The sequence below is a fragment of the Mastigoproctus giganteus genome, chromosome 14 (assembly GCF_048544385.1).
Source record: "Mastigoproctus giganteus isolate SK-2022 chromosome 14, ASM4854438v1, whole genome shotgun sequence".
In the NCBI taxonomy this organism is placed as follows: Eukaryota; Metazoa; Arthropoda; class Arachnida; order Uropygi; family Thelyphonidae; genus Mastigoproctus; species Mastigoproctus giganteus.
The window spans coordinates 115,138,149-115,164,437 of record NC_143588.1 but is presented as its reverse complement, the minus strand read 5'-3'; the positions used below and the strand labels follow the sequence as shown (position 1 = coordinate 115,164,437).

General features: G+C 36.4%; 2 protein-coding genes across 2 annotated transcripts; one reads left to right on the top strand and one right to left on the bottom strand.

Annotated features, from left to right (window-relative positions):
* Positions 1 to 589: 589 nt before the first annotated feature.
* On the top strand, positions 590 to 1,261 carry LOC150075595 (uncharacterized). Its single transcript, XM_090388572.1, has one exon. The coding sequence runs from the start codon at positions 590 to 592 to the stop codon at positions 1,259 to 1,261; it is 672 nt and encodes a 223-aa protein (XP_090244698.1).
* Positions 1,262 to 6,268: 5,007 nt separating this feature from the next.
* On the bottom strand, positions 6,269 to 25,520 carry LOC150075594 (uncharacterized). Its single transcript, XM_090388571.1, has 2 exons — positions 24,616 to 25,520; positions 6,269 to 7,157 (listed from the first exon to the last, which is right to left on the bottom strand). Exons 1-2 carry the CDS (start codon positions 25,464 to 25,466, stop codon positions 6,269 to 6,271), a joined length of 1,740 nt encoding a protein of 579 aa, XP_090244697.1. The 5' UTR covers positions 25,467 to 25,520.
* Positions 25,521 to 26,289: the final 769 nt, after the last annotated feature.

Here is a 26,289-nt window from a genome sequence, read left to right as displayed (position 1 = left end):
AAAAAACCCGAGTTTCTGAGAGAAAAAAACCGATTTACCCTACGCTCGCTTAAACCGACCAACCCAGCCACGTTATGGAAAAGGCCCATAAAAATTCTTCCCGTCATCGACGGGACTCAAACTCAGGTCTTTTATACTAGTAGGGCAGAATAGTGATCCTACCGACTGTGCTACCCACGAGGACACTGGCAGATGTAACTTCAAACTCAGAAAAAGCTGTTTTCGCGCTCAGGTTCAGGATGGACTGAAGCGAAAAAAAGGTGCATACTAAACATTACGGATTCCGATTTTCGCTAGAATCCGTCTCGAATTTGGTGTATAAGCTAACCTGACCTTTTTTTTTACTAGTGCATATGAAAGTCTATAAAGAAAACCCTTACTACAAATGAAGGTTAAGTTTTGCAGCTTATTTATCATGTTCCTGTCGGCTCTATTCGTGTTCAATACACTGTTAACACAAAATCGTGATCAGCAAACAATCAGCGCGAAAGAAATGTGCGGAGCTAGAGTAAGTAATTAATATAATCCTTATATTAATTACTTGGAGAAGATAAAGGACGTACTTCAAGGTTGCCATATAGTTTTTGGAATGGACTCTAATTCTAAATCTGTACTATGGGGTAGTGCGGAGTCTGATGATAGAGGTGAGATCCTTGAGGACTTCCTATCTACCTCTGGTATGGTGGTTGTCAATATTCCTCGCCATATACCAACATATAGCTCTGTACATGGGCAATCCTATATAGATGTTACAGTATGTACTGTGTCAATTCTCGAGAAGATATATGACTGGAAAGTAGTTGATTACTTAACTACAAGTGATCATAATGGTATTTTGTTTAAACTGAGTCAGATAGAGAAAATACGGCAAATAAAGGAAGCAGAAAGGTTTTCTATCAAAACAGTTAATTGGGAAGGTTTTGATCTGGCCTTCAATGACAAAGTAAATGAAATAAATTGGGATTTACTAAGTCCTGAAGAATATGTATGTAAATTTCAGGACATAGTTTATGGAGCTTCAAACTTTTCAATGAAAAAGAAAAAGCTTGTATCCAGACCTGTAATATGGTGGAATAGAAATTTACAACACATGAAGAAAGAATTGAGAAAAGCCAGGAAAAGATTTCAAAGGTATAGAAGATTGGGGGACATTCAAATGACGGAATTGTATAAGAATACGTATAGGAATCTGTGCTACAATGCTCTTTTAATAATGAGAAACATTTTTCGATTGACTGTAAAGCTATCTATAATGATGTAAGAAGTTTATTTTTGGATCCTGTAGTGGTTCATCATCACGCTCATAAGAAAATTGTTTCATTTTACCTCTAGCTCTTAAACTATGAACTGCAGGAAATCCTGGATGAACTTCAATTTCATACGCTAACTCCTTTGATATTTCTAAATATTTATTATAACCTTCATTTCTTTTTCCATTAAAATAGGTTATCAATTGATTTAACATAACCCTAGAGGTTCACATCTGGCGAGTATGGGCTTGACAAACCCAGGGTCCTGAGCTGGATATCATCATTCTTCTCTTTCTTGGCGATTCCTTTCTACTTTTGACACACACTCTCTCTTTCTCTCTCAGGGTAACTCGGGTTTTTTTTTTTTTTTTTAGCTGGTGAAGCATAAGCCTAAGGCTTCCTTGCACCTTATGGCTAATAATAATAATATCTACACATTTTAGAGGTCTTGTATAAGTTTACTTACGAAATAAATTTTGAATAAAACATCATGCCAATTAAGAAACAAGCAAATTTAAAAGTTTAACGTCTGATCCTAAAGACTGTGCTACGTATTTTTGTATTCACATCTCTTATTTGAAAACTTACCAAATTGTTGTAAACTACCCCTAGATGGAAATGCAAATGCTTTTAATTCTACTTTCCCAATGTATCACTTCTGGGTTTTAATGTTAAAATTTTCAGTTTTCTCTATATATTCCATCTGTATATAGAACATGGATGAAATTCATAAATTTCCTGAATGATATTAAATAAATCAACTGTATTGAGTAATGTTAGCAAAATCAGTTATCACTAAATTTAAAATGTGGGCCAAGCCACCACCATAAAGTTTTTGAGAGTGGCAGTGTCCAAGTACAGTACGAACATGGCATGGGGATTTATATTTAAAATTCTTATCTGTAGACCTATGTTTCCCTTTGCATTGAGCAGTAGTAGTAATAGGATTTTAGGGGCATCGGTAAGGCCATATTGCTCCGTTTATGTTGTCAGTGAATTGCATGTGTTCTGATGTTGATTTTCTGTTTTCTGGAGAGAAAAAAAAAACTCTAGTTTCCAGGAGAAAGACCATCCTATCCTTGCCTGAGACTAACTCAGCCAAGTTGTGAAGGTCTATAAAAAAATTCCTCACATCATCAACGGGATTGAAACTCAGGTCTTTTCACCAGTGTGGGGAGGACAGTGATCTAACCATGCAACCCACAAGGGTGTTTGCTCCATAACCTTGCCCCTTATATCATGAATATCTAAAGTAAGTGTTTCTAATTCTTTTAATAAAAATGACCGTCTACCATTGAATCTATAATTTGTAAAACCCCCAAAAATTTTCTTGTATTTTGACACCAGTATTACTAAACGACAACGCTAATAACCATGGTTAATTGTTCGAGGCCAGCATCTGGTGTGCAACCTAAAATAATGATTTTGCTTCTTTTTTCTATCTCTTCCCTTTTATTAGCGAGTAAAAATTATTTCATTTTGGAATTTGTTACCTAAATAATGAAGTATGCAACAATTACTGGTCTTTGATTTATGAATATTTTTAATATGATTTTCAATAATGCTATCAAATTTGGAAAGCATTTAAAACTACCATTGCTTTTTTCAAATAATGTATATGAGGTACCTTAAAATGCTAAGCACTTGGGTAGCTATAAACTGAATACATATGACTGAAGTTTACTTATGCATAGGTTAATGCACATACACAATTTATACTATCAGGGTAGTTTTAATTATATATCATATTGTGAATACCTTCACCCATGGAGAAGACTATTGTTACATATTCTCGACAGATACCACCACAGATGGCACTGTTTCAAGGCATTTTGGCCTCTCTTCTGTAGATGAGTAGGTACCCTGGTGTTGCAATCGAAGAGAGGCCAAAAAGCCTTGAAACGATGCCATCTTGGTGGTGGTGTCCACCGAGAATAAGTAACAATAATCTTCTCCATAGGTGAGGCGTTACTTATTTGAGGTAGTGCAATACCACAGCAAATCGTTGTGAAGGTATTCACAATGATATAATTAAAATGATGCATTAACCCATGCATAAGTAAACTTCATACACTCAGGCTTTAGCCAAGAAATGCCTTTTAGACTAAACCATTGCACACAATCAGGCATATTGTGGAGTTATACAGTACTTCATAATTCGGTTGTCACTATTACATCAGGGTATCTACCCACCCATCAAAGAGAGGCCAAAAAGCCTTGAAATGGTGTCATCTGGGTGGCAGTAACCGCCGAGAATAAGTAACAATAATCTTCTCTGGGTCTGGCCCAAAATCCCGACAGCATCTACTATAGTGTAAAAATATACGAATATAATTCTATATATTTCTTAGTTTTTAGTAAGTAAAAATTTACCTTATTAGACAAATTTGGTAGAAAGATTATAAATAAAAAATAAAAATTTTAACGACAAATGCAATTTGACGACCTGTAAAACTGCTATTTCAAGTGAAATTTTGGTATTTGTATAGGGTGTTTGAGCAATAATTATAGGTATGCTGTATAATTTAACGTTATAAATTAGCCATCTGCGAATAACTTCCTGCAATCATCAATTTGCATTTATAATAACAGAAAAACATTTCCTGTATGATCTCTTGGAAAATCATAATTTTCAATTTGTACTGGATCCTTTTCAATAATTATTTCAATTGTTCTACTTGAAAGAACCTGTGACCGAATACTTGGTTCACTGGTATCAAATGAAGTAGGTCTGAATAGAACTTTGTTGTCTTAGTTTTCATTTTCACTTTCCATGTCAACTGATTTTTTGAATTGTATTTTCATTATTGCCCTTTACATCTGAGAGCTCATTATCACAGCACACTTCAAAAAGCAAAAATACATTAATATTCATATAAAGATTACAAAGCACTAGAATTATACACAAAAAAACAAATTAAATATAAAGTTGGAGATAAAGAAAAACTGAATCAATCAGAAGGAAGTCGAAGGGCAGCATGCATGGAATTTGTTGTTCTCACTATTCATTCCGAGCAACAGTGCTGATAATGTACCAGTTCCCATTAACACACTACTTTTTGGAGTCACCATATTCAGGCACTTCTCCTGTATTGAGTACTGTCCTACCCATTTTTATATGCAAATGTCATGAAAATTACGAGGAGGGGTTGTATTGAATTGACTACATCAAAAGCTGCCATTTTGGTTTAGTAACCAAAGTTGTGGCATTTCACTATTGCATTAAGCATAGTTTCTCCTAAAATACATGTTCATACTTTTCAAGAATCCCTTACGTACTATAGTTTGATGATATACCACTCTGTTCTAATTCAATTTAAAAAGTATTTAATGGGACATATACTCCCTATTTGTTTGGTTTAATGTTTGAAATTGAAATAATGGGGATACTTTCTAACTTTAAGAGAACTGCCAATGAACTAAAAGAATTTTCACACGTTTCCCTTTCTCTCCAAAAAATATTTTGCTTATGTTATACAGTTAGGCCTTGTCTAGCACAACCAATACAAATGCATTGCAACTTAGTTTATTCAAAATATTTTTTAAAAAAATTATGCAAACTCATCCTGGAGGAGGGAGGCCAAGCCTTAGACAAGTAGTACTAGGTGGGGGTAATCCCATCAGGTTAGATGTACTGTATACTACTTATTTACTGCACACCACATGCCGGCTTTGCACTTAAATTATTATAAATAACATCATCATGTACAAAGCATGTGGAACTGGTGGAAAAATTTTCACCTAATGGTGGCAATCTTCAACAGTAATAAGGCATGAAAGATCTCTCTGTATTGTATAAAGAATATCGTACAGAAACTATACCCAGAAGTCACACAGAAATCTGGTTTTGAAAGTGAGCTACCCAATGCGACTGAAGGCATTAGATGCATGGCAAGGATTGATGGAGTCAATAAAGCTGAGAAAGAGGAGTTGTAGACCTTCCCAGTGAATCCCCAGCAGTGACGAACTGCAGGAGTCAGAACTGTGTGTTGCTTGAGAAAACTAGTCTTGAGCTACTGCCAGAAAGGTTTTGACTATCATAGAAGCCCTTTGCACCACAATCAGAGCATGAATTATTTTGGAACAGCATGACCTTTTCACAAGCTAATTCTGTGAAGGAAGGTTGCAACCACTTATTTGGTTGCTACAAATAGGTTCTGCATAAGAGGTAAAAAATAAAAAATGCAAGCAAATCCAAACCTGGATTCACTTAACACAGGGGCCCAATGAGTCCAATAAGTGTTGTATTTATATATTTCTAAGGTGCATACATACATACTTTAATAAAATGTATATATGTTGTATAAAACTTTTTATCATTTTATTGTTTCCTTAAATAGTATATAAATATAAAATAGTGATTTTTTACTTTAAATTTTGCCCAAAAAGATTTTCTTCAAAAAAATACTACTCCCTCCAAAAATACATTTAGGTGGGTACAAATTCGTTTTTATAATGCACTATTGACAGAAATGTATATTTCTGCATTAAGCAGGGGTTGCCTATACTTCCCACACTACATAATTAACAACTTTAAGCTTCTTTCACTGCAGATGAAAGGAAACAATCGTTACATAAATAAATTTTTCAGACAAGCATTTCATCCATATTTACAATTTGTTTTAAAATGTGATTCTGGAGAAAGTCAGAACATGTCTCAGAATGTTTTCTAATGTGTCAACACATTGGTAAATCTTGCTGTTGCTTTGGCATCTGGGATTCTTAACATTTTTGATTCATAATTTGTTTCTTGTTGTTTCTTGTGAATATAAACCAATAAAATGCTTATTAAACTGTCTAAAATAACTTGCCGCTCTAAATCATGATTGCACATTTTTCATAACTCTAAGTATTCTTCTAGACTATCTTTTGCTGATAAGGCTGTCTGTTACTGATCTTAAGAAATTGTTAAGAAATGTTAAGATCTTAAGAAATGTTCTGAGATGACTTGAACGTGAAAATAACAGGTTTCCCTAAGATTCAATTAAAACTCTTCTATCATTTTAATGATTCTTCTATCAGTGAATTGAGAGATGTCTTTTGAGATCTCCTGATCTTGAAAATTTCTTTCCACATCTTTCACAAGTGAAGCGTTTCTCACTAGTATGAACCAATAAATGTTTTTTCAAATTGCTTGTGTTTGAAAATGCCTTGCCACATATCTCACAATACAAGGATTTCTCCTGAGTATGAACTGGTAAATGTACTTTCAGATGACCCGATGTAGAAAATGCTCTGCCACAGATTTCACAAATGAAGCTCTTCTTCTGAGTGTGAACAAGTAAATGATTTTTTAGATTACCTAATCTTGAAAATAAATTCCCACATATTTCACAATGGAAAGGTTTCTCATCAGTGTGAACTAGCAAATGTTTTTTTAGGTTACATGATTCAGAAAAAGCCTTGCCACATACCTCACAAGTGAAGGGTTTTACCCGAGTGTGAACCAGGAAATGTTTTGTCATATTACTTTTTTGCGAAAATGCCTTTCCACATATTTCACAAATAAAGGGTTTTTCCTGAGTATGAATTACCTGGTGTGCTTTTAAACTAGTTGTGTGTGAAAATGATTTGCCACATATTTCACAAGAGATGTGTTTCTCTTGGGTATGAACTACAAAGTGTGCTTTGAGATGACTAAAATAAACAAATCTCTTACCACAGGTACCACATTTCACATTTTTCTGCTTTTCATGAACTTTCTTTCCTGTTTCGATACAATTATCACTTGAGAATTGCATTCTGTGATTCTGTTTCTCAAAAGTTCCTTTCTGAATCATCAAATTCTGCTTAATTGTAACTTTTGACAAGGTGTTTTCCTGTGGTTCTGTTCCTTTCTGGAGAATTTTTTCTTGAAAATCATCTACCATATAATTTTCATTAATAGACATTTCTAAATGATGCATACTGCAATTATGAATGATTGTTTTTAGGTGTGTCTCTACTTTCCTTCACTGGATGAACATATTTTTTTTCTCTCAATGCTGGATCTAGAAATAAAAAATAAAAAAAAATAAGAAAAGAAATTTTAGTGTAAAATAACTAGTACATACTTGTATTAGTATCAAAATGGGAAAAAAAATAATGAAAATAAACTATGGTTACAAAACATCAGCCTTAAAAATATTATTATTAATCCCGGGGGCTCACATCTGGTGCGTATGGGCTTGGCACACCCAGGATCCTGAGCTGGATATCATCGTTCTTCTCTTTCTTGGTGATTCCTTTCTGCTTTTGACTCTCTCTCTCTCTCTCTCTCTCTCTCTCTCAGGGTTACTCGGGAACTTTTTTTTTTCCTGGTGCAGCATAAGCCTCAGGCTTCCTTGCATCATATGAATATTAATAATAATAATAATATATATAATAAAAAACATTACTGCATTCCATACAACACCTTTCAATTATTCTCACCTATAACTGTCCACTCCATAAACTCTCCAGGGCCTGCATTACGTTGGAGTAATATAAGCAACTGCTACCACGTAATGAATGCAAATAGAGATTACCAAAACCACAAATGAATGTTATTCAAACAGTTGAGAAGTAACATGTATAACCAAAAATCACCTTAGCAAAATAGTAAAGTGTGCAGGGTTATATTTTGAAGCAGGCAGTGGAATAATTTGACAAAATCAGAGGTCATTCAGATATAATAGCATTCTGAAAGACACACACATTATTTTATTTTATTAAGGGAAAATCTTGCTTAACTAACCTGGTAAACTATTTTGACACAATTACTCATGAGCAAGATATAAGGAACAATTTTGACAACATAGTTTATTTGGATTTTATCAAGACATTTTACTCAGTTCCTCATGAAACATAACTGTATAAACTGGAACTTGCTGGGATTACTGGAAAAATTCTAAGATGAATTACAGGATGGCTGCAGAGGGGAAGCAGAAAGCAGAAGGCTGTGATTAATGGATATTTTTCAGACTAGAGTAACATCAGAAGTGGGGTTCCCCCAAGGATCTGTTCTTGGACTACTGTTTCTGATTTTCATAAATGATACTGATGAAAAAACATACTGATGAGGGTATGATGTTAAAAATTTGCAGACAACAAAGTTTGGGAGAGTTGTTAATGATCAGTGCCAAGCAGAACTCCTCCAGGATGATTTGAGAAAGCTTCAAGAATGGTTATAAAAGTGGCAGCTATTAGCATTAGCAGAGGCATATGATGCAAGAAAGCAAGCTTATTCAGCATCAGCCAAAAAAAAAAAAAAAAAAAAACCACCACTACTCCCATTTCACCCCTCCGTTCGTTCGAAATACCTGTCCAGCTGAGCCTTAAATTTATTTAGGCTATCAACTTCAACAACAAGCGATGGGAGTCTATTCCACAAACCAACTGCCCGCTGGCTAAAGGCAAATTTCCGCACATCTATCCGACATCCATCCTTCCTCAATTTGAATTTATGCCCTCTCAGGTGATTATTCTGAGCAAGAGGAAGAATCCCATCGGCATTGAGCATGCTCAAGCCATTCAAAGCCTTATACACCTCTATCAGATCACCTCGCCGATGCCTAGTCTCCAGGCTCTGTAATTTGCAAAACTTAAGCCTTTCTTCGTAAGAGCAACCCTTTGTTCCATTCACTAATCTTGTTGCCCTTCTCTGTACTCGTTCGAGCAGCTCTACATCCTTCTTGAAATGAGGCCTCCAGACCTGTATACAGTACTCAAGGTGTGGCCTGACCAACGCCTTATACAAGGGAATAATCACATCCTTATCCCTGCTAGAAAAATTCCTGTATATCATTGACAAGACACCATGAGCTACTCTTGCAGCTCGTCTGCACTGCTCAGAGAACTTCATATCTGCCTGCTCAATTACCCCCAGGTCCTTTTCATTCTCTACCACTGTCAGTGTAGTACCACAGAGTTGATACGTTGATCTGGGGTTACTGTTTCCCATATGTAGTACTTTACATTTGTCAATGTTAAACTTCATTTTCCACCTCTCAGCCCATCTGCTCAACCTTTCCAGATCCTGTTGCAGCAGCACAGTATCAGTAGTGTCCTTAACAACCCTGCCAACCTTGGTATCGTCTGCAAACGTGGACATTAAGCCTGATACACCATCATCAGTATCATTTATAAATACAGAAAACAACAATGGACCCAACACTGAACCCTGAGGAACTCCACTAATAACATTAGTCCACGTTGAGCAGTGTCCATTGATTACCACTCTCTGTCTTCTGCCACTCAACCATCCCTTTATCCATAGCAGCAATTTGCCTCCAATGCCACACTTCTCCAATTTGTGCAGCAGTCTTCCATGCGCAATAGTATCAAAAGCCTTTCTAAGATCCAAATATATAATATCAAAGTTATTCCCTGCATCCAGTTCTTTTGTGACTACATCATAGTATCCAATCATATTGGTCAGACAAGACCTGCCCTTAACAAAACCATGCTGTGTCTGAGCTATAACTGAATTCTTGTCCAGATGATCCTGCAGTGCTTCTTTAACCAGTGCCTCCATTAATTTTCCTGGAACCGAAGTTAAACTAACAGGTCTGTAATTACTTGTGTCAGCCTTTGATCCTCCTTTGTGAATTGGGGTTACATTTGCACATCTCCAGTCCATGGGTACCTCCCCTGAGGCCAAAGAAGCTCTCATAATTATGGCTAGGGGTTTGCTTACTTCCTTTGCTGCCTCCTTTAATATAACTGGATAGATCCCATCCACCCCTGGTGCCTTTTTTATGTTTATCCTCAGCAATTTCTCCTCCACTTTCCTCTCAGTTATTAGAAAATAATCTAGCTCACTGCCAATGTTTACTTCACCTACGACATTCCCCTTCCTGAATAACTCCTCATGTGTGAATGTAGATGCAAAATACTCGTTTAGATTGTTAGCCACCTAAGCAGGATCCTCAACTGTTGAACCATCAACATCCAGTGGACCAATCTGATTCATCCCTTTCCTTCTTGAGTTTAAATAGGTAAAGAACTCTTTTCTGTTTTTCTTTGCGTCCTTTGCCAAGGATTTCTCATAATCTGCCCTTGCCTGCCTAATCTCCTTTGTCACTTGGTTACAGACCAACTTATATCTATCATAGGCTTCCATGTCACCCATTAATTTGTATGTATCCCATGCATTTTTCTTCTCTGCCATATGTCTCATTAGTTCATCTGACAACCATTTAGGCCTGAACCTTGAACAATATTTCTTGGTTGGTATGTAAAGCCTGGTAGCTTCCAAGATTAGTTCCTTGAATGCTTCCCACTTTGAATTTGCTGTTGGTAACATCATCAGTTGGTCCCACTGTATAGAATTTAAATACTGTCTCAGACCATCATAGTCGCCTTTACGAAAGCAAAAACCCTTCCCTTTGCCTCTGATGGTAGTTACCTCCTTCAGTAAATCCCACTTCAGCACACTGTGATCACTGCCACCCAGTGGTTCCTTTATCTGCAGATTCCTAATGCATGAAGAATCACTACTGATAATCAGATCAAGAGTATTACTCCCTCTAGTTGCCTCCCGAACATGCTGGTGTAGAAAACAATCATCCAATAAATCCACAAAACCCTGCTAGTGTGTGAGTGACCAACCCACAAATTCCAGTCAATATCTGGGAAATTAAAATCCCCCATTATTAGACTCTCTGATTTACTGGCCCATTCTATTTCCCTGTACAGTATCTTATTATACTCATCAGAGTCATTAGGCCTATAGCACACTCCTACTCTCAATTTCGCTATATTTTAATGCAGCAAAATGCAAGGTCTTACACTTGGGGAATAGCAACTACAAAATAACATATACAGTTCGTGGGGTTGTATTAAAAACCACAGAGGAAGGAAGGGATCTGGGAGTTACAATATGGACAGATATGAAGTTCTCTGAGCAGCATAAACAGGCAGCAAAGAAGCCCATGCTGTCCTGTCGGTGATTTATAACCTAATATTCTGTACAGATAGGGTGATTATAATCCTACTCTATAAGACAAATTGTAAGACCACATTTGGAATACTGTGTCAAAGTATGGGGACCTCTCCTAAAAAAGATATTGAGCTTTTTTGACAAAGAGTCCAAAGCAAAAGGAGAACTGTAAAAGGAAAGAAAGATTATGTGGAATAGAGAGCTTGGCAACAAGGAACATTAGAGGGGACCTGATTAAGGTTTATCAAGCTCTGAAAGGGGTTAGTAAAATGAAGGCAAAATTTTCTCTGTTATAAAAAATTCAAGAACTAGGGGCCATAAATTCAAATTACAGGAGGAAAAGGTTTAGACTAGATTGCAGAAAATAAGGTGCCTCTGTAGGTAGTTGTGGCCAACAATTTTAGGAAATTCAAAAGTCTACTCATTAGTTACTTATGTGGGGAGGAAAGTGCATTATTTGTCTATTGCCTTATATACTTTTACATGCACCTCCGTAGCCGAGTGGTCAGGAGCGGGAGTGCAGTAGCACACGCTCTTTGAGTAGACCGGGGTTCAAACCTCTGACTGCTGAATACAGTCGATCTGCCAACCAGCATGGCAGATTATGGTCCATTTCCCTCAGTATGAATTGTTAAGGAGGCTTCCATCCTGCAATGGGTTGATAATGGCTGCACTTTACCTTTTTTTACTTTTACATAGATAACACATAAACAGAAATAAAATGAATTATATAAAATGGGCATGACACTTTGTGATGCTGCTTGTATAGCACACAATCAATGCAGTTGGAGGAATTTGTTGGTGGCCACAACAGCCACTCGGGGAGCTATGTGACTGGAGGAAGAAGAATAAAATAAACATGCATTTTTCAGCCAATACTGCAAAATATAGTTTTGAAACAGGAAATAATTTTTTTGCCATTGTGTGTATGTGAAAGATACATTTGGTAAGAGTCTATACAGCCAAAGGAAAAATCTTTTGACTTTTGGAAGCAGTCAATGACCAAAGTATTATCCTTTTGGAGTGCACAGATGCTGAATTTATTTTTATTTTGATTATTAATGTTACTTGGTATTCAGGTAGCAGAAATGCACTTTTACAAGTATTGCCATAATTGTAGCACTAATTTTCTGCATTAGTTTTGTTGTCATTGTTCATTTTTCTACAATAGTCTCTGTTTGTGGTAAAATTAACACATACACTTCTTTTAGTGAATATGTTTACAATATAAAATTTAATAAACTCTCTGTATTTATACATTTCCCAGCTGAATAAAACATTTTGATTTCATGAAATTCAAACTAGATTCCTGGTGTAAAGAGAGATAGATTTCAAAAAACGTTTATTGGGCACCATGCTGCTATATAAAATGCATGTAATTATCTGGACAATCATTCCAGTATGTGTCAGCATCAATAATGGATAACAAGACAGCCAATTAAAGATCTAAAAACCCAGTGATTAAGTTCAGTCAAACTTGGTTATAACGAGCACAGAAATAATGAGATCACAGCTGTAATGAGCAAAAAGCCATAATGATTTTAATTTATGCGTATTACCATACAATCACTCACTGTTATAACGAGCGTACTACATGGATATACCAAACAAATTTTGGTAACTATGAAAACATTCTTAATTTCTTGGGTAGCCGAAAAAACCCAATGGACACTGCTCATCGTGGACTAGTGTTATTAGTGGAGTCCCTCAGGGCTCAGTGTTGGGTCCATTATTGTTTTCTGTATTTATAAATGATATGGATTATGGTACATCAAGCTTAATGTCCAAGTTTGCAGACGATTCAAAGGTTGGCAGGGTTGTCAAGGACACTACTTACACTATGCTGCTGCTTGTTTGTTATTTGGTTTTCAGAAGCATTAGCAACTAAGGCCATATTGCTCCGGGATATGCGGTGGTCATTCCCTGACCTTTCCGCATCCTCCGTATTTGGTGGTGACGGGCTCGAACCCCGGTCTAATCAAGAAGCGTGTGCTACGCACTGCTGCTCCTTCCCACCTGGCTACGGAGGTGCCCACTATGCTGCTGCAACAGGATCTGGAAAGGTTGAGCAGATGGGCTGAGAGGTGGCAAATGAAGTTTAACATTGACAAATGTAAAGTACTACACATGGGAAACAGCAACCCCAGAGCAACGTATCAACTCTGTGGTACTACACTGACAGTGGTAGAGAATGAAAGGGACTTGGGGGTGATTGTGCAGACAGATATGAAGTTCTCTGAGCAGTGCAGACGGGCTGCAAGAGTAGCTCATGGAGTATTGTCAATGATATACAGGAATTTTTCCAGCAGGGATAAGGTGATTATTCCCTTGTATAAGGCAATGGTCAGGCCACACCTAGAGTACTGTATACAGGTCTGGAGGCCTCATTTCAAGAAGGATGTAGAGCTGCTGGAATGAGTACAGAGAAGGGCAACAAGATTAGTGAATGGAACAAAGGGGTGCTCTTACGAAGAAAGGCTTAAGTTTTGCAAATTACAGTGTCTGGAGACTAGGCACCAGCGAGGTGATCTGATAGAGGTGTATAAAGCCTTGAATGGTTTGAGCATGCTCAATGCTGATGGGATTCTTCCTCTAGCTCAGAATAATCACCTGAGGGGGCATAAATTCAAATTGAGGAAAGACAGTTGTAGGACAGACGTGCGGAAATTTGCCTTTAGCCAGCGGGTGGTTGGTTGGTGGAACAGACTTCCATCCCTTGTAGTGGAGGTTGATAGCCTAAATAAGTTTAAGACTCAGCTGGACAGGTATTTTGAACGAACAGAGGGGTGAAGTGGAAGTGGGTTTTTTTTTTTTTTTTGGTTGATGCTGCATAAGCTTGCTTTCTTGCATCAAATGCCTCTACTAATGCTAATGCTAACCCAATTCTTGGAATAGACAAAAATGAAACGGGCAACTTAGCTTTATGATCACCTGCATTGGATTAGTGGCCGGTTTATGACCTTGTCCTTCCAGGGATGGGGCTATACAATAGTGCATTGGCGTTCCGCTTGTCGCATTACCCTATTTACAAATTGTCTTGTATTCACTGAAACATAAATTTATTTCGGGACTTCTAAGATCTTTGTATGCAGATCACCTTTTCATTTTAAAGTAAAATCAGTTAGAAATGAACAATTCCTTTGGAAACATGTCTACTAATAAAAGAAAATGTCTCTCAATATATGAAAAAGTCGAAATTTTTTGTGAGTTAGAATGTGGTGCAAAAAATGTTAAGCGCGTAAAATGTTTTCTTTGTCCACTTCAAGTGCATCAACTCATTGTGGAAGAATTAAGATATTTACATATCGACACTGGAAAAGAACATAGCTGGAAAAAAAAAAAAAAATTAGGAAGTGCAAGGTTAAATGTTGATGATCCAATAGTTTGCCATACAAAGAAGTGCTGGATTTTCAATAGATGGTTCGATCTTGGAGGCTCAAGTGGAAAAATTTGCTAAACAATTTGGATGTGATGATTTTGTGTGTAACAAAGGTTGGCTGGATCGATTTAAAAAGCAACATAACATTGTTTATGCAAATATTAGTCGAGAATTTTGATCTGCAGATCCAATAATGGATTGACTGTGTTTGCACAGAAATCAGGAAAGATTTCAATGACGAAGACATCTACAACAGTTGTACTACTGCAACAGGATCTAGAAAATTTAGGCAGATGGGCTGAGAAGTGGCAACTGAAGTTTAACATTGATAAATGCAAAGTACTGCATATGGGTAGAAGTAACCCCAGAGGAACGTACCAACTGTGTGGTACTACACTTAGGGTGGTAGAAAATGAAAAAGACCTGAGAGTGATTGTACAGTCAGATATGAAATTTTCTGAGCAATGCAGACAGGCTGCTAGAGCAAGTCATGGAGTTTTGTCAATGATATACAGTAATTTTGCTAGTAGGGAAAAGGTGATTATCCCTTTGTATAAGGCAACGGTCAGGCCATGCCTTGAGTACTGTGTACAGGTCTGGAGGCTTCATTTTAGGAAGGATATAGGGTTGCTCGAGCATGTACAGGGAAGGGCAACAAGATTGGTGAGGGGAACGAAGGGGTCCTCTTACCAAGAAAGGCTTAAGTTTGGCAAATTGCAGCAGCTGAAGACTAGGCACCTGCGAGGGATCTGATTGAGGTGTACTTGAATGGGTGCAGCACGCTGAATTCTGATGGGATTCTTACGCTTGCTCAGATTACCAACCTGAGGGGACATATTCAAATTGAGGATAGACAGTTGTAGAATAGATGTGCAGAAACTTGCTTTTAGTCAGAGGGTAGCTAATTGCTGGAACAAACTTCCGTCTGTCGTTGTAGAAGTGGATATTATAAATAAATTCAAGGAGGAACTGGAGAAACTTTTAGAGGGAATGGTTGTGTGAAACTGGTTTTTTTTTTTTTTTTTGGCTGATGCTACATAAGCTCATACACTTGCTATCATGCATCACATGCCTCTATTACTACTATGCCAATGAAACAGGACTTTTTTATAATTTGACACCTTACATTTAAATTCAAAAGGGAAAAATGTGTTGGTGGAAAAAAATCAAAGGCACGTTTGACAGTGCTCGTATGCGCAAATATAACAGGAACTGATAAAAAAAAAACTTTGTTATTGGAAAATCATTAAAATGTTTAAAAAAAAAAACTCTGCAAACAAGAAAAACAAAAAAAAAAAACACTGAAAACAAGAAAGCTTGGATGACTTTGGATATTTTTCAGGAATACATAAATGATTGGAATAAGGAGCTATTCAAAAAGAAGAAAAATATTTCATTGTTAGTTGATAACTGTCCTGCACATCTCCAGATTCAAAATTTGTCCAACATTAAGCTAGTGTTTCCGCCTCCCAAAATGACTTCAATTTTACAACCAATGGACATGTAATAAAGAGTTTGAAAGGATTTCATAAAAGATTTCTAGTTCTACATCTGATCAGTCAAAGAGAACAGAAAATGACCAAGTCTATATCAATATTGGATGCTATAAATTTATTGAACGATGCGTGGAACAATATTACTTCGAAAACCATATTGAATTGCTTCAAGAAATCAAAATTAAATTCAAATGAAATTTAAATTGTAGATGAAGAAGATGGAAACGAAGAAACAACTTACCATTATCTAAATGGTTGCTACGTAACAATTTTGTAGGTTTTAATACAGATAACATCGATGAATTGTACGAGCTGATGAAAACTTATTAACTAGTGGTCTTCCTACAGAGGGTGACATTGTAGATGCTGTGCTCAACAAAAACTATAACAGCGATGATTATGATGATGACAACTGAAAGTGAATTCAGTGCCGACAATCTCACAAGCTCAAGGTGCGATGGACAAATTAATCAATTTTTTAAAGGAACTGAGGCAAGTAATGAGACTTTTAACACATTGAGTGTTTTAAGGGGAAACTTAATAAATATCAAATTGAAATCAGTAAAACAAACATCAATTTTAAGATCATAAATAAAGACTAATTGAAATCGTGTTTATTATTAAAGAATTTTTTTTTTTAAATTGTGTTTGATTAATTACAGAGAAATAAATTGTGTTTAACATTAAGTGTATTGTACTTTATACAAGCATATTATGTAGGTATATACTTATATTTTTTTCTCTCTAATATTTATTTTTTTTGAATCTTATCTTCTTAACAAGTTACTGAGAATTTAAAAAAAAAATAGGAGGTAGATTTAACTCATCACTGATGTAGTGTTCATTGTTTAACGGCCTCAGGAGTTTCCCCATCTCCGTTATCACCAAGTAACGGTTATAAATGTTGTCGGTCTAGTAGTGTTTTATAGCTCTCGTATGCTTATACCTTTTGCTCTAAATTGACCACTTTGAAAATTCTCATTTAAGCAATACATAACAATAAGTTTTAGATTAGATTCATTATACCAATAACTAAAACAAGTTTTACTGTTTGCAATTTTCTTTTTCTTTTTTTTTTTTTTTTTTGTACAATTAACTAACTCTGAGATGGCAACCAATCCAATTCACTTGTTTTCTAACATTAGACTAATTCAAGAAATAAACTTACACAAAAAAACTACAGAATTAAAGTAACTACGAGCTCTCACATCTTCCATGAAATGTAAAAAAAAAAAATGCCTAACAGAAAACCAAATTGCAATACAACAAAATCACTGAAATCTGACCAAATTCCATTTAATTTAAGTTAAGCAGCGCCCCCTCACAACTTGCGTGAATATTGCAATAAGAGTCTGTGAATTTTCTATTTTTATTCATAGGAAACGAAACAAATGGAACTTTCAGCCACAATAATACATACGTATAGCCTTTAACGAAAAAAAATATATGTATTGGAGACGTGCGATATACTCCTAGGGCGATGCGTATTTCGCTATGATGGATATGGTCAAGCCAGCGAAGAACTCTAGATCTTTTGAGCTGTACACTGGTGCTCCGCAGTCAAGCTTCGATCATATTAATGCTCTATAAAATCGTAACAAGGTAAGGCAATCAGCTCCCCACATAGTTGCTGAAAGAACCGGGATAATATTTTGTTTTACTGACAGGATGTTCTTAGTTTTTTTTAATATGCTCTAAAAAAGGTAAGTTTATGACCGTATCTGATTCCTAAGAACCGTATGCTGGGGTGAACTCGGAGGCGAACTGGGTCAAAAATTCTTACCGGGGAAAACTTGTAGCAGCCTCACACTAGTGTTTAAGACCAAAACCACACCGACCTCCCGGCCCACCGGGGTTTCCCTCGTAAGGTCTTATACCAAGTCCACCTCTGGGTGAACTGCCATTGATTGGCCATTCAGTTGTAGTTCCGGATTTGGGAGAAGTTTATGTTGGCAGAAAAAAATGGATGCACAACGTATTTTGGGGAAAAAATTGGAAACCATTGGTTTGTGTCGATGAACTGGCTCTCAACACTATTAATGCTTTTCGCATGACGTGATGTGCGAAGGGCATCTACAAATAGTGCTGTATCAATAACGTTTGGAAGTTGTTCAGCAACGGTATTTAGAGCAATTTAAAAAAAAAAGTATAGCACTGAGTAAAGAGCCCTGGAGGATTCCATCTTCATGTAAGAATACTTGGGATAACGAAGTTTTTAATCGAACCTGAAATGTGTCTTTGTGCAAGAAATTCTGTATGAAAATGGGGAGATGGGCCCGAAGTCCATGGTGATATAATTCGTGGAGCATTTTATACTTCTACATGGAACTGTAAGCCTTACTGATATCAAAGCATACCATTACATGATGTTCCGATTTAAGGAATGCAATCCGGATGGCGTTCTTGTCTTACTAATATATCTGTTGTTGATCTGTTTTGTCGAATACCAAATTGTACAGAATGTAGGAGATTAAAATTTTCTAGGTACCATATCAGTCGACAGTTTACCATCTTTTCAACAATTTTGCAGAGGCAACTGATCAAGGCAATTGATCTATAACAATAGAGTTTGTTGGGTTTCTGCCCGGTTTAAGGAAGGCAAGAACTGTAGCATGATGCCATTGTTTAAGGAATGTATCTTCTAGGTAAAGTCTATTGAACAGATCAAGGAGTGACTGCAATGATTCAGCACTCAGTTCCTGTATCATCGAACAGTGAATATTATCTGGTCTTACAGTACTGCATCTAGATATTGGCAGAGCTCTGTGCAGTTCGTGGACAGTAAATACTATGTTGTATTGTTCATTCCCTTTAGACGAAAATTTTAATTTCTGTTTTTCTGTATTTGTTTTAAATCTTCTGAAGTTGGTGTGTAACTTTCTGTTGCTGATGCTTTCACAAACGTTTCTCCTAGGATATTGGAAATTTTAACAGTGTCAGAAACATTCTGTCACCTCCATTTCATGATAGGCACTGGAGTCGTTTGATGTTTATCACTCATTTTTCTATTGTTTTCCGAATTTTATGTCTAGGGGTTTCTTGATTGATGCTTGAAGTAAAGTGAACCCAAGCCGGCTTTTCATTACAGTGTCTAACATACCTTACTCTTGCTCTGGCGCGTTTATACTGGTTAAGATTAGTTGCAGTTGGACTGCAGCTAAAGTTATTTCAAGCTTTGTTATATTAGCATTTTTGTTATATTCGCTGTTATTAGCATTAGCAGAGGCATTTGATGCAAGAAAGTAAGCTTATGCAGCATCAGCCAAAAAAAAAAAAAAAACCACTTCCACTTCACCCCTCTGTTCGTTCAAAATACCTGTCCAGCTGAGCCTTAAACTTATTTAGGCTATCAACCTCCACTACAAGGGATGGAAGTCTGTTCCACCAACCAACCACCCGCTGGCTAAAGGCAAATTTCCGCACGTCTATCCTACATCTGTCTTTCCTCAATTTGAATTTATGCCCTCTCAGGTGATTTTTCTGAGCTAGAGGAAGAATCCCATCAGCATTGAGCATGCTCAAACCATTCAAGGCTTTATCCACCTCTATCAGATCACCTCGCTGGAGCCTAATCTCCAGACACTGTAATTTGCAAAACTTACGCCTTTCTTCGTAAGAGCACCCCTTTGTTCCATTCACTAATCTTGTTGCCCTTCTCTGTACTCGTTCCAGCAGCTCTGCATCCTTCTTGAAATGAGGCCTCCAGACCTGTATACAGTACTCTAGGTGTGGCCTGACCATTGCCTTATACAAGGGAATAATCACCTCCTTATCCCTGCTGGAAAAATTCCTGTATATCATTGACAATACTCCATGAGCTACTCTTGCAGCCCGTCTGCACTGCTCAGAGAACTTCATATCTGCCTGCACAACCACCCCCAAGTCCCTTTCATTCTCTACCACTGTCAGTGTAGTACCACAGAGTTGATACGTTGCTCTGGGTTGCTGTTTCCCATGTGTAGTACTTTACATTTGTCAATATTAAACTTCATTTGCCACCTCTCAGCCCATCTGCTCAACCTTTCCAGATCCTGTTGCAGCAGCATAGTGTCAGTAGTGTCCTTGACAACCCTGCCAACCTTTGTATCGTCTGCAAACTTGGACATTAAGCTTGATATACCATCATCAATATCATTTATAAATACAGAAAACAATAATGGACCCAACACTGAGCCCTGAAGGACTCCACTAATAACATTAGTCCACGATGAGCAGTGTCCATTGATTACCACTCTCTGTCTTCTCTGTCCATTGATTACCACTCTCTGTCTTCTTTGCTTTTTTACCTGCGTGGCATTCGTCACTCCACCAGATTTTTGGGTGTATCGGCAATTTTGAGGGTGATTTTGGTATGGTTTTTCTGTTGCATGTAAGTTTCGTATGTACTCAACCTCTTCATCAGTTGGGATTCTTAGCTTTCTGGGTCAAATTGAGCTTGATTTTTATAGGTCTGCTTATCTGCTTTTTCAGTGAGCCAGTGAAGAATTTTAGTAGGATAATAAGAGGGCTTGTTTAGTAAATCAATTAGTATGGGAAAATTATCACTATGCAGTGGATCATTGTTTATGTGCACTTTAGAGTAAGATACAAGGCTGCTAAACAGATGGACAAGTCTATTGCAGTGCTAGTTCAGGAAGGAAGGTGAACATATGTAGGTGATTTAGAAGAAGGTTGTTATCATTTAAAAATTGTTCAGTTTGTTTACCCCTTTGATCAATATGGTTGTTACCCCATAGTGTGACGAGCATTTAAATTTCCCAGAATGAGGAATGGTGTGGAAAGTTAGTCTATGAGAGTATTCAGATCGTTTTATTGGATGGTATAACTTGGTGGAATGTATAAGGAGCAGATTTTAATATGGATGACAGCAGCTACGCAGACGGTTACTACAAGTGGAGAATTCAGTACGACATGCTTGGTAGGAACACGGAGCTTTATTAAACTAGTTACACCACCACGTGCAATAGTTTGATCGGTTCTGGCCCTTTTATAAAGATATTGTACTGAGACAGTTTTGGTGTATCTTAGGTTTTGAATACGTCTCTTGAAGGTACAGACATATTGATGTTCACTGGTGTTCAAAGAAAGTGCATCACCTAAGAATTTCACATTTCTAACCCTTTTTCACGATGGTATGTTACATTGATGACTAGCATCACAGAGAAATATAAACAAAACATTTATTAATAGTTAAGGCAAAGCTAAGTAATATTTGAGAGGTGCTCTCAAAATATTCCAAAATGAGCATTTGCAACCTTTATACAACAGTTTTGGTAAACACGAAAATTATGGCTGAAATGTTATCAGTAGGCCCTCAATTTTCTTCAGTTTGTCATTTTAAAAGGAAAACAAAATGAAAAGTTCCCCAGGTGTAAACTAATATTTAGTTGAACTACCTCTGGCCCTGATGACAGCAGCACACTGTCGATCCATTGACAAGGATCAATTTCTGAAGATAATCAACTAATAGGTCGTGGTTCCAAACACGAATTGTGGCTTCCTGAAGTTCAAGAAGGGTCTTTGGTTTCTTTCTGGCAACTGCAGATTCCACATGATGCCAACAGTTCTCTATAGCATTTAGGTCCAGATTGTTTCCTGGCCAGCTACCAGTTGTAATGGACCATCCGTTCTTCCATTTTTTCACCTATAACAAATGTAAACACATTACTGTTGAACCTCTAATGCAGAAATGAAGCTAAAGTAACTACAGAAGTGCCTACTTACACTTTTCACCCGATGACAAGGAGCAGAGTCGTCCTGAAAGATGCAGTTTCTTGGGAGGTTGAAATTATCTGTAATGGTTGGCAGCAATTTGCCTTCCAATATAGCCAGGTATCCACAGGCAGCCAGATGGAACCTTTTATAAACTGCAGGTGACCTACTCTGTGATACGAAATGAATCCCCATATCATTTGGCTGGTAGGGAATTTCACTGTAGACACCATACAGTCTGGATGGTATTCTTCACATCTATGGTGAATCGTTTGTCTCTCACCAGATCCATGCAGGTTGAATTTTTCATGATAAAATAACTGACTTCCACTGTTCGGGGGTCCATTTGACATGCTCCTTACACAAAATTAATCGGTTTTCATATTCGATTTACTAAATAGTTTGCAACAAAAACAAAATATGCTGTTTAACATAATAAAATAGCCACCTGAGAATAACTGTTTCTCCATTTGTCAATTTATGTTTATACAAAGAAAAATATTTTCCTGTATGATCTCTTGAAAAATTAAAATTTTCCATTTCTACTGGACCCTTTTTAATAACCATTTTGGTACACTTGAAAGAACCTTTGTCCAAGTACCTGGTTCACTGTATCAAACAAAGTAGATTCAAATAGAAATTTGTCGTCTTGGTTTTCATTTTCGTTTTCCATGTGACTATTTTTTAACTGTATTTTCGATATTGCCCTTTACATCTGAGAGCTCATTGTCATTGCATACTTCAAAAATCAAAAATATATTAATATTCATATAAATATTACAAAACGCTAGAATTATACAGAAAAAAAAAAGTAAAATATAAAGATGGAGTTAAAGAAAAACTGAATCAATCAGAAGCAGGTTGAAGGGCAGCATACACCCACTATGCATGCTGACCAAGGGCTGATAATGCACCAGTGCCCATTAGCACACTACTTTTTGACAGTTGCGATATTCAGGCACTTGACCTAAATTGAATGCTACCTTACACATTTTTATATGCAATGTCATGAAAATGACTAAGGGTGATGTGATGTATTGAACTGCCTGCATTAAAAGCAGCCTTGGTTTAGTAACCAAGGATGTAAAAGCATCTAACAAATGTTACATATAAGTGTAGAGCTTTATTTGTGTGGAATTTCACTATTGCATTAAGCAGTTTCTTCCAAAAAGCAGTTACCATACTTTTCAAGAATACTTTGCCTACTGTAGTTTGATGATACACTATTTTGTTCTAATTCAATTTAAATAGTATTTAATGGGACAACAGGTTCCCTATTTGTTTGGACTTAAGTTTTAAATTGAAATACTGAGGAGGTGGAGATTGTTTTGACCATCAATGAACTAAACTAATTTTCACATAAAGTGCTTTCTTACCCTCCAAAAAAACTTTTTGTTTATGTTGTACAGTTAACTTTTAACTTCTACACCCCAACCAATACAAACAATGCAAATTCATTGTAACTTGGTTTATTCAAAATAATTTAAAAAAAAAACAAAAAATTTATGCAAAATCATCTCAGCGGAGGGGCCAAGCAAGTAGTAGCAGGTGGGGGTAATCCCACCAAGTTTGGACTTAAGTTTTAAGCTACATGTATACTATTATTTACTGCTCACCACAAGCTGATTTTGCATTGAAATCATCATACATAACATCATTATGTACAAAACATGTGGAACTGGTGGAAAATTTCCACATAATGGTGGCAATCTGCAATAGGGATAAGGCATGGAATGAAGTCTCTCTGCACTGTATAAAGCATATCTTACAGACCACACACAACTTGTTTTGAAAGTGAGCTACCTTTGCAACTGAAGACATTAGATGCATGGCAAGGGTTGCAAGGGTTGAGGGAGTCAGTAAGGATGACAGAGGAGTTGCAGAACTTCCAACAGTGAATTCCCCCAAGGAATGATGCACAGCAGGTGCTAGATCCATGCATTGCTTGGGAATATTAGTCTGAGCCATTCCAAGGAAGGTTTTGAATATTAAAGAGGCACCTTCACTCCACAATCATTGAATGAAATTTTTTGGAACGACCTTTTCACAAGCTAATACTGTGAACGTAGTGACCACAAAGATAGCAAAAGAAAAAAAACAAGCAATCAAATCCTGGATTCATTTTTTAACATAGCAACCCACTGAGTCCAACAAGTGTTATATTTATATATTTCTTAGGTGTACATATGTACATACTTTAAAAAAAATGTATATATGTTGAATAAGAGCTTTTTATTATTTGTGTTTCCTTAAATAGTATAAAAACTATAGTGATAGATTTACTTTAAATTTTTCCCAAAAGGTTGGTTTCGTTTTCAAAAAAATCAACCCCCCACAACAGACAAACACATATTTAGTTGGATACTATTTTTTTTATAATGCAGAGTTGGCAGAAATGCATATTCTGCATTAAGCAGGTTGCCTATACTTCCCCATTACATAATTTGCAACTTTACAAGCTTCTCTGCTACAATCACTACATAAATTAATTTTTCAGACAAGCATTTCATCCATATTTACAATTTGTTATAAAATATTTGATTCTGCAGAAATGAGAAAACATGTTTCCCAATGTTGGGACACCAGCTGTTGCCATGGCATCTGGGATCCTCAACATTTTGTTTCTTGTGCAAATAATCCAATAAGGTGCTTTTTTAAACAGTCTAAAATGACTTAACACTAAATGCTGATTGCATATTTTTTGTAACTGTAAGCATTCTTCTAGGCTGTCTATTGCTGATGTATCTTAAGAAATTTCACAAGAGAAAGGTTCCTCAAAAGGGCAAACCCAAAATACATGCTCTGAGATGATTTGAACATAAAAATGACTTACCACAAATGACAGATTTCCCTGCGATTCAATTAAAATTCTTCTATCAGTGAATTAAGAGATGTCTTTTGAGATCCCCCGATCTTGAAAATTTCTTTCCACATCTTTCACAAGTGAAGCGTTTCTCACTAGTGTGAACCAATAAATGTTTTTTCACATTGCTTGCATGTGAAAATGCCTTGCCACATATCCCACAAGACAAGGGTTTCTCCCGAGTATGAACTGATAAATGTGCTTTCAGATGACCTGACTGTGAAAATGCTCTGCCACAGATTTCACAAATGAAGCTCTTCTCCTGAGTATGAACAAGTAAATGATTTCTTAGACTACCTAATCTTGAAAATGAATTTCCACATATTTCACAATTGAAAGGTTTCTCATGAGTGTGAACTAGTAAATGCTTTTTCAGATTACCCGATTCAGAAAAAGCACTGCCACATACTTCACAAGTGAAGGGTTTCTCCCGAGTGTGAACCAGGAAATGTTTTGTCATATTACTTTTTTGTGAAAATGCCTTTCCACATAATTCACAAATAAAGGGTTTTTCCTGAGTATGAATTACCTGGTGTGCTTTTAGACTAGTTGTGTGTGAAAATGATTTGCCACATATTTCACAAGAGATGTGTTTCTCCTGAGTATGAATTACAAAGTGTGCTTTGAGATGACTAAAATAACCAAATCTCTTATCACAGGTACCACATTTCACATTTTTCTGCTTTTCATGAACTTTCTTTCCTGTTTTAATACAATTGTCATTTGAGAATGGCATTCTATGATTTTGTTTAATCGTAAATTTGGAAAAGGTGTTTTCCTGTGGTTCTGTTCCTTTCTGGAGAATTTTTTCTTGAAAACCATCTTCCTTGGAATTTTCATTAACAGACTTTTCTGAATGATGCATACTGCAATTATCAATGATTGTCTTCAGGTGTGTCTCTACTTTTTCCTTCACTAGATTAACTTTTTTTTCTCAATGTTGGATCTAGAAATAAAAAATAAACAGTTAAGAAATTTTACTGTAAAATAACTAATACTCGTACTAGCATCAGAATAGAAAACAATAATGAAAATAAGCTATGGTTACAAAACATCAACTTTAAAAATATATAAAATAAAAAACAATAAAAACATTACTGCATTCCACTGATCCCTTTTCAACTATTCTCATCTGTAACTGTCCACTCCATAAACACTCCAGGCCAGAATTAAGTTGAGCAATGTAAGCAACTGCCACCATAATAATGAATGCAAATAGGTATTACCAAAACCTCAAATGAATGTGATTTCAAAGAGCTGATAAGTGAAAATATGGTCATAACACGTATAAACTAAAAATTACCTCAGCAAAATAGTAAAGAGTGCTATGTTATATATGTCGAAGTCAGCAGCAGAGTAATTTGATAAATATGCATATCTGTCTTCTTTTTCCATCTTGGTAATATTTTGGTCACTTAACCAAAACAAACTAAATTTCACTGTCTGGGCATGTGCTAACACATTAAGGCAGTCCTAATGAAGTTGGCAAGTACAGACCGGTTAGTCTGACTTCAGTGGTAGGGAAAATCTTGGAGAGGCAATGGTTAAAAGCACAAAATTCATGGACATTCAGATGGAAACTGCATTCTGAAGGATGCACATAGTTTTGTTAAGGGAAAATTCTGTTTAACTAACCCGGTAAACTATTTTGACATAGTTTATTTGGATTTTCGCAAGGCAATTTACTC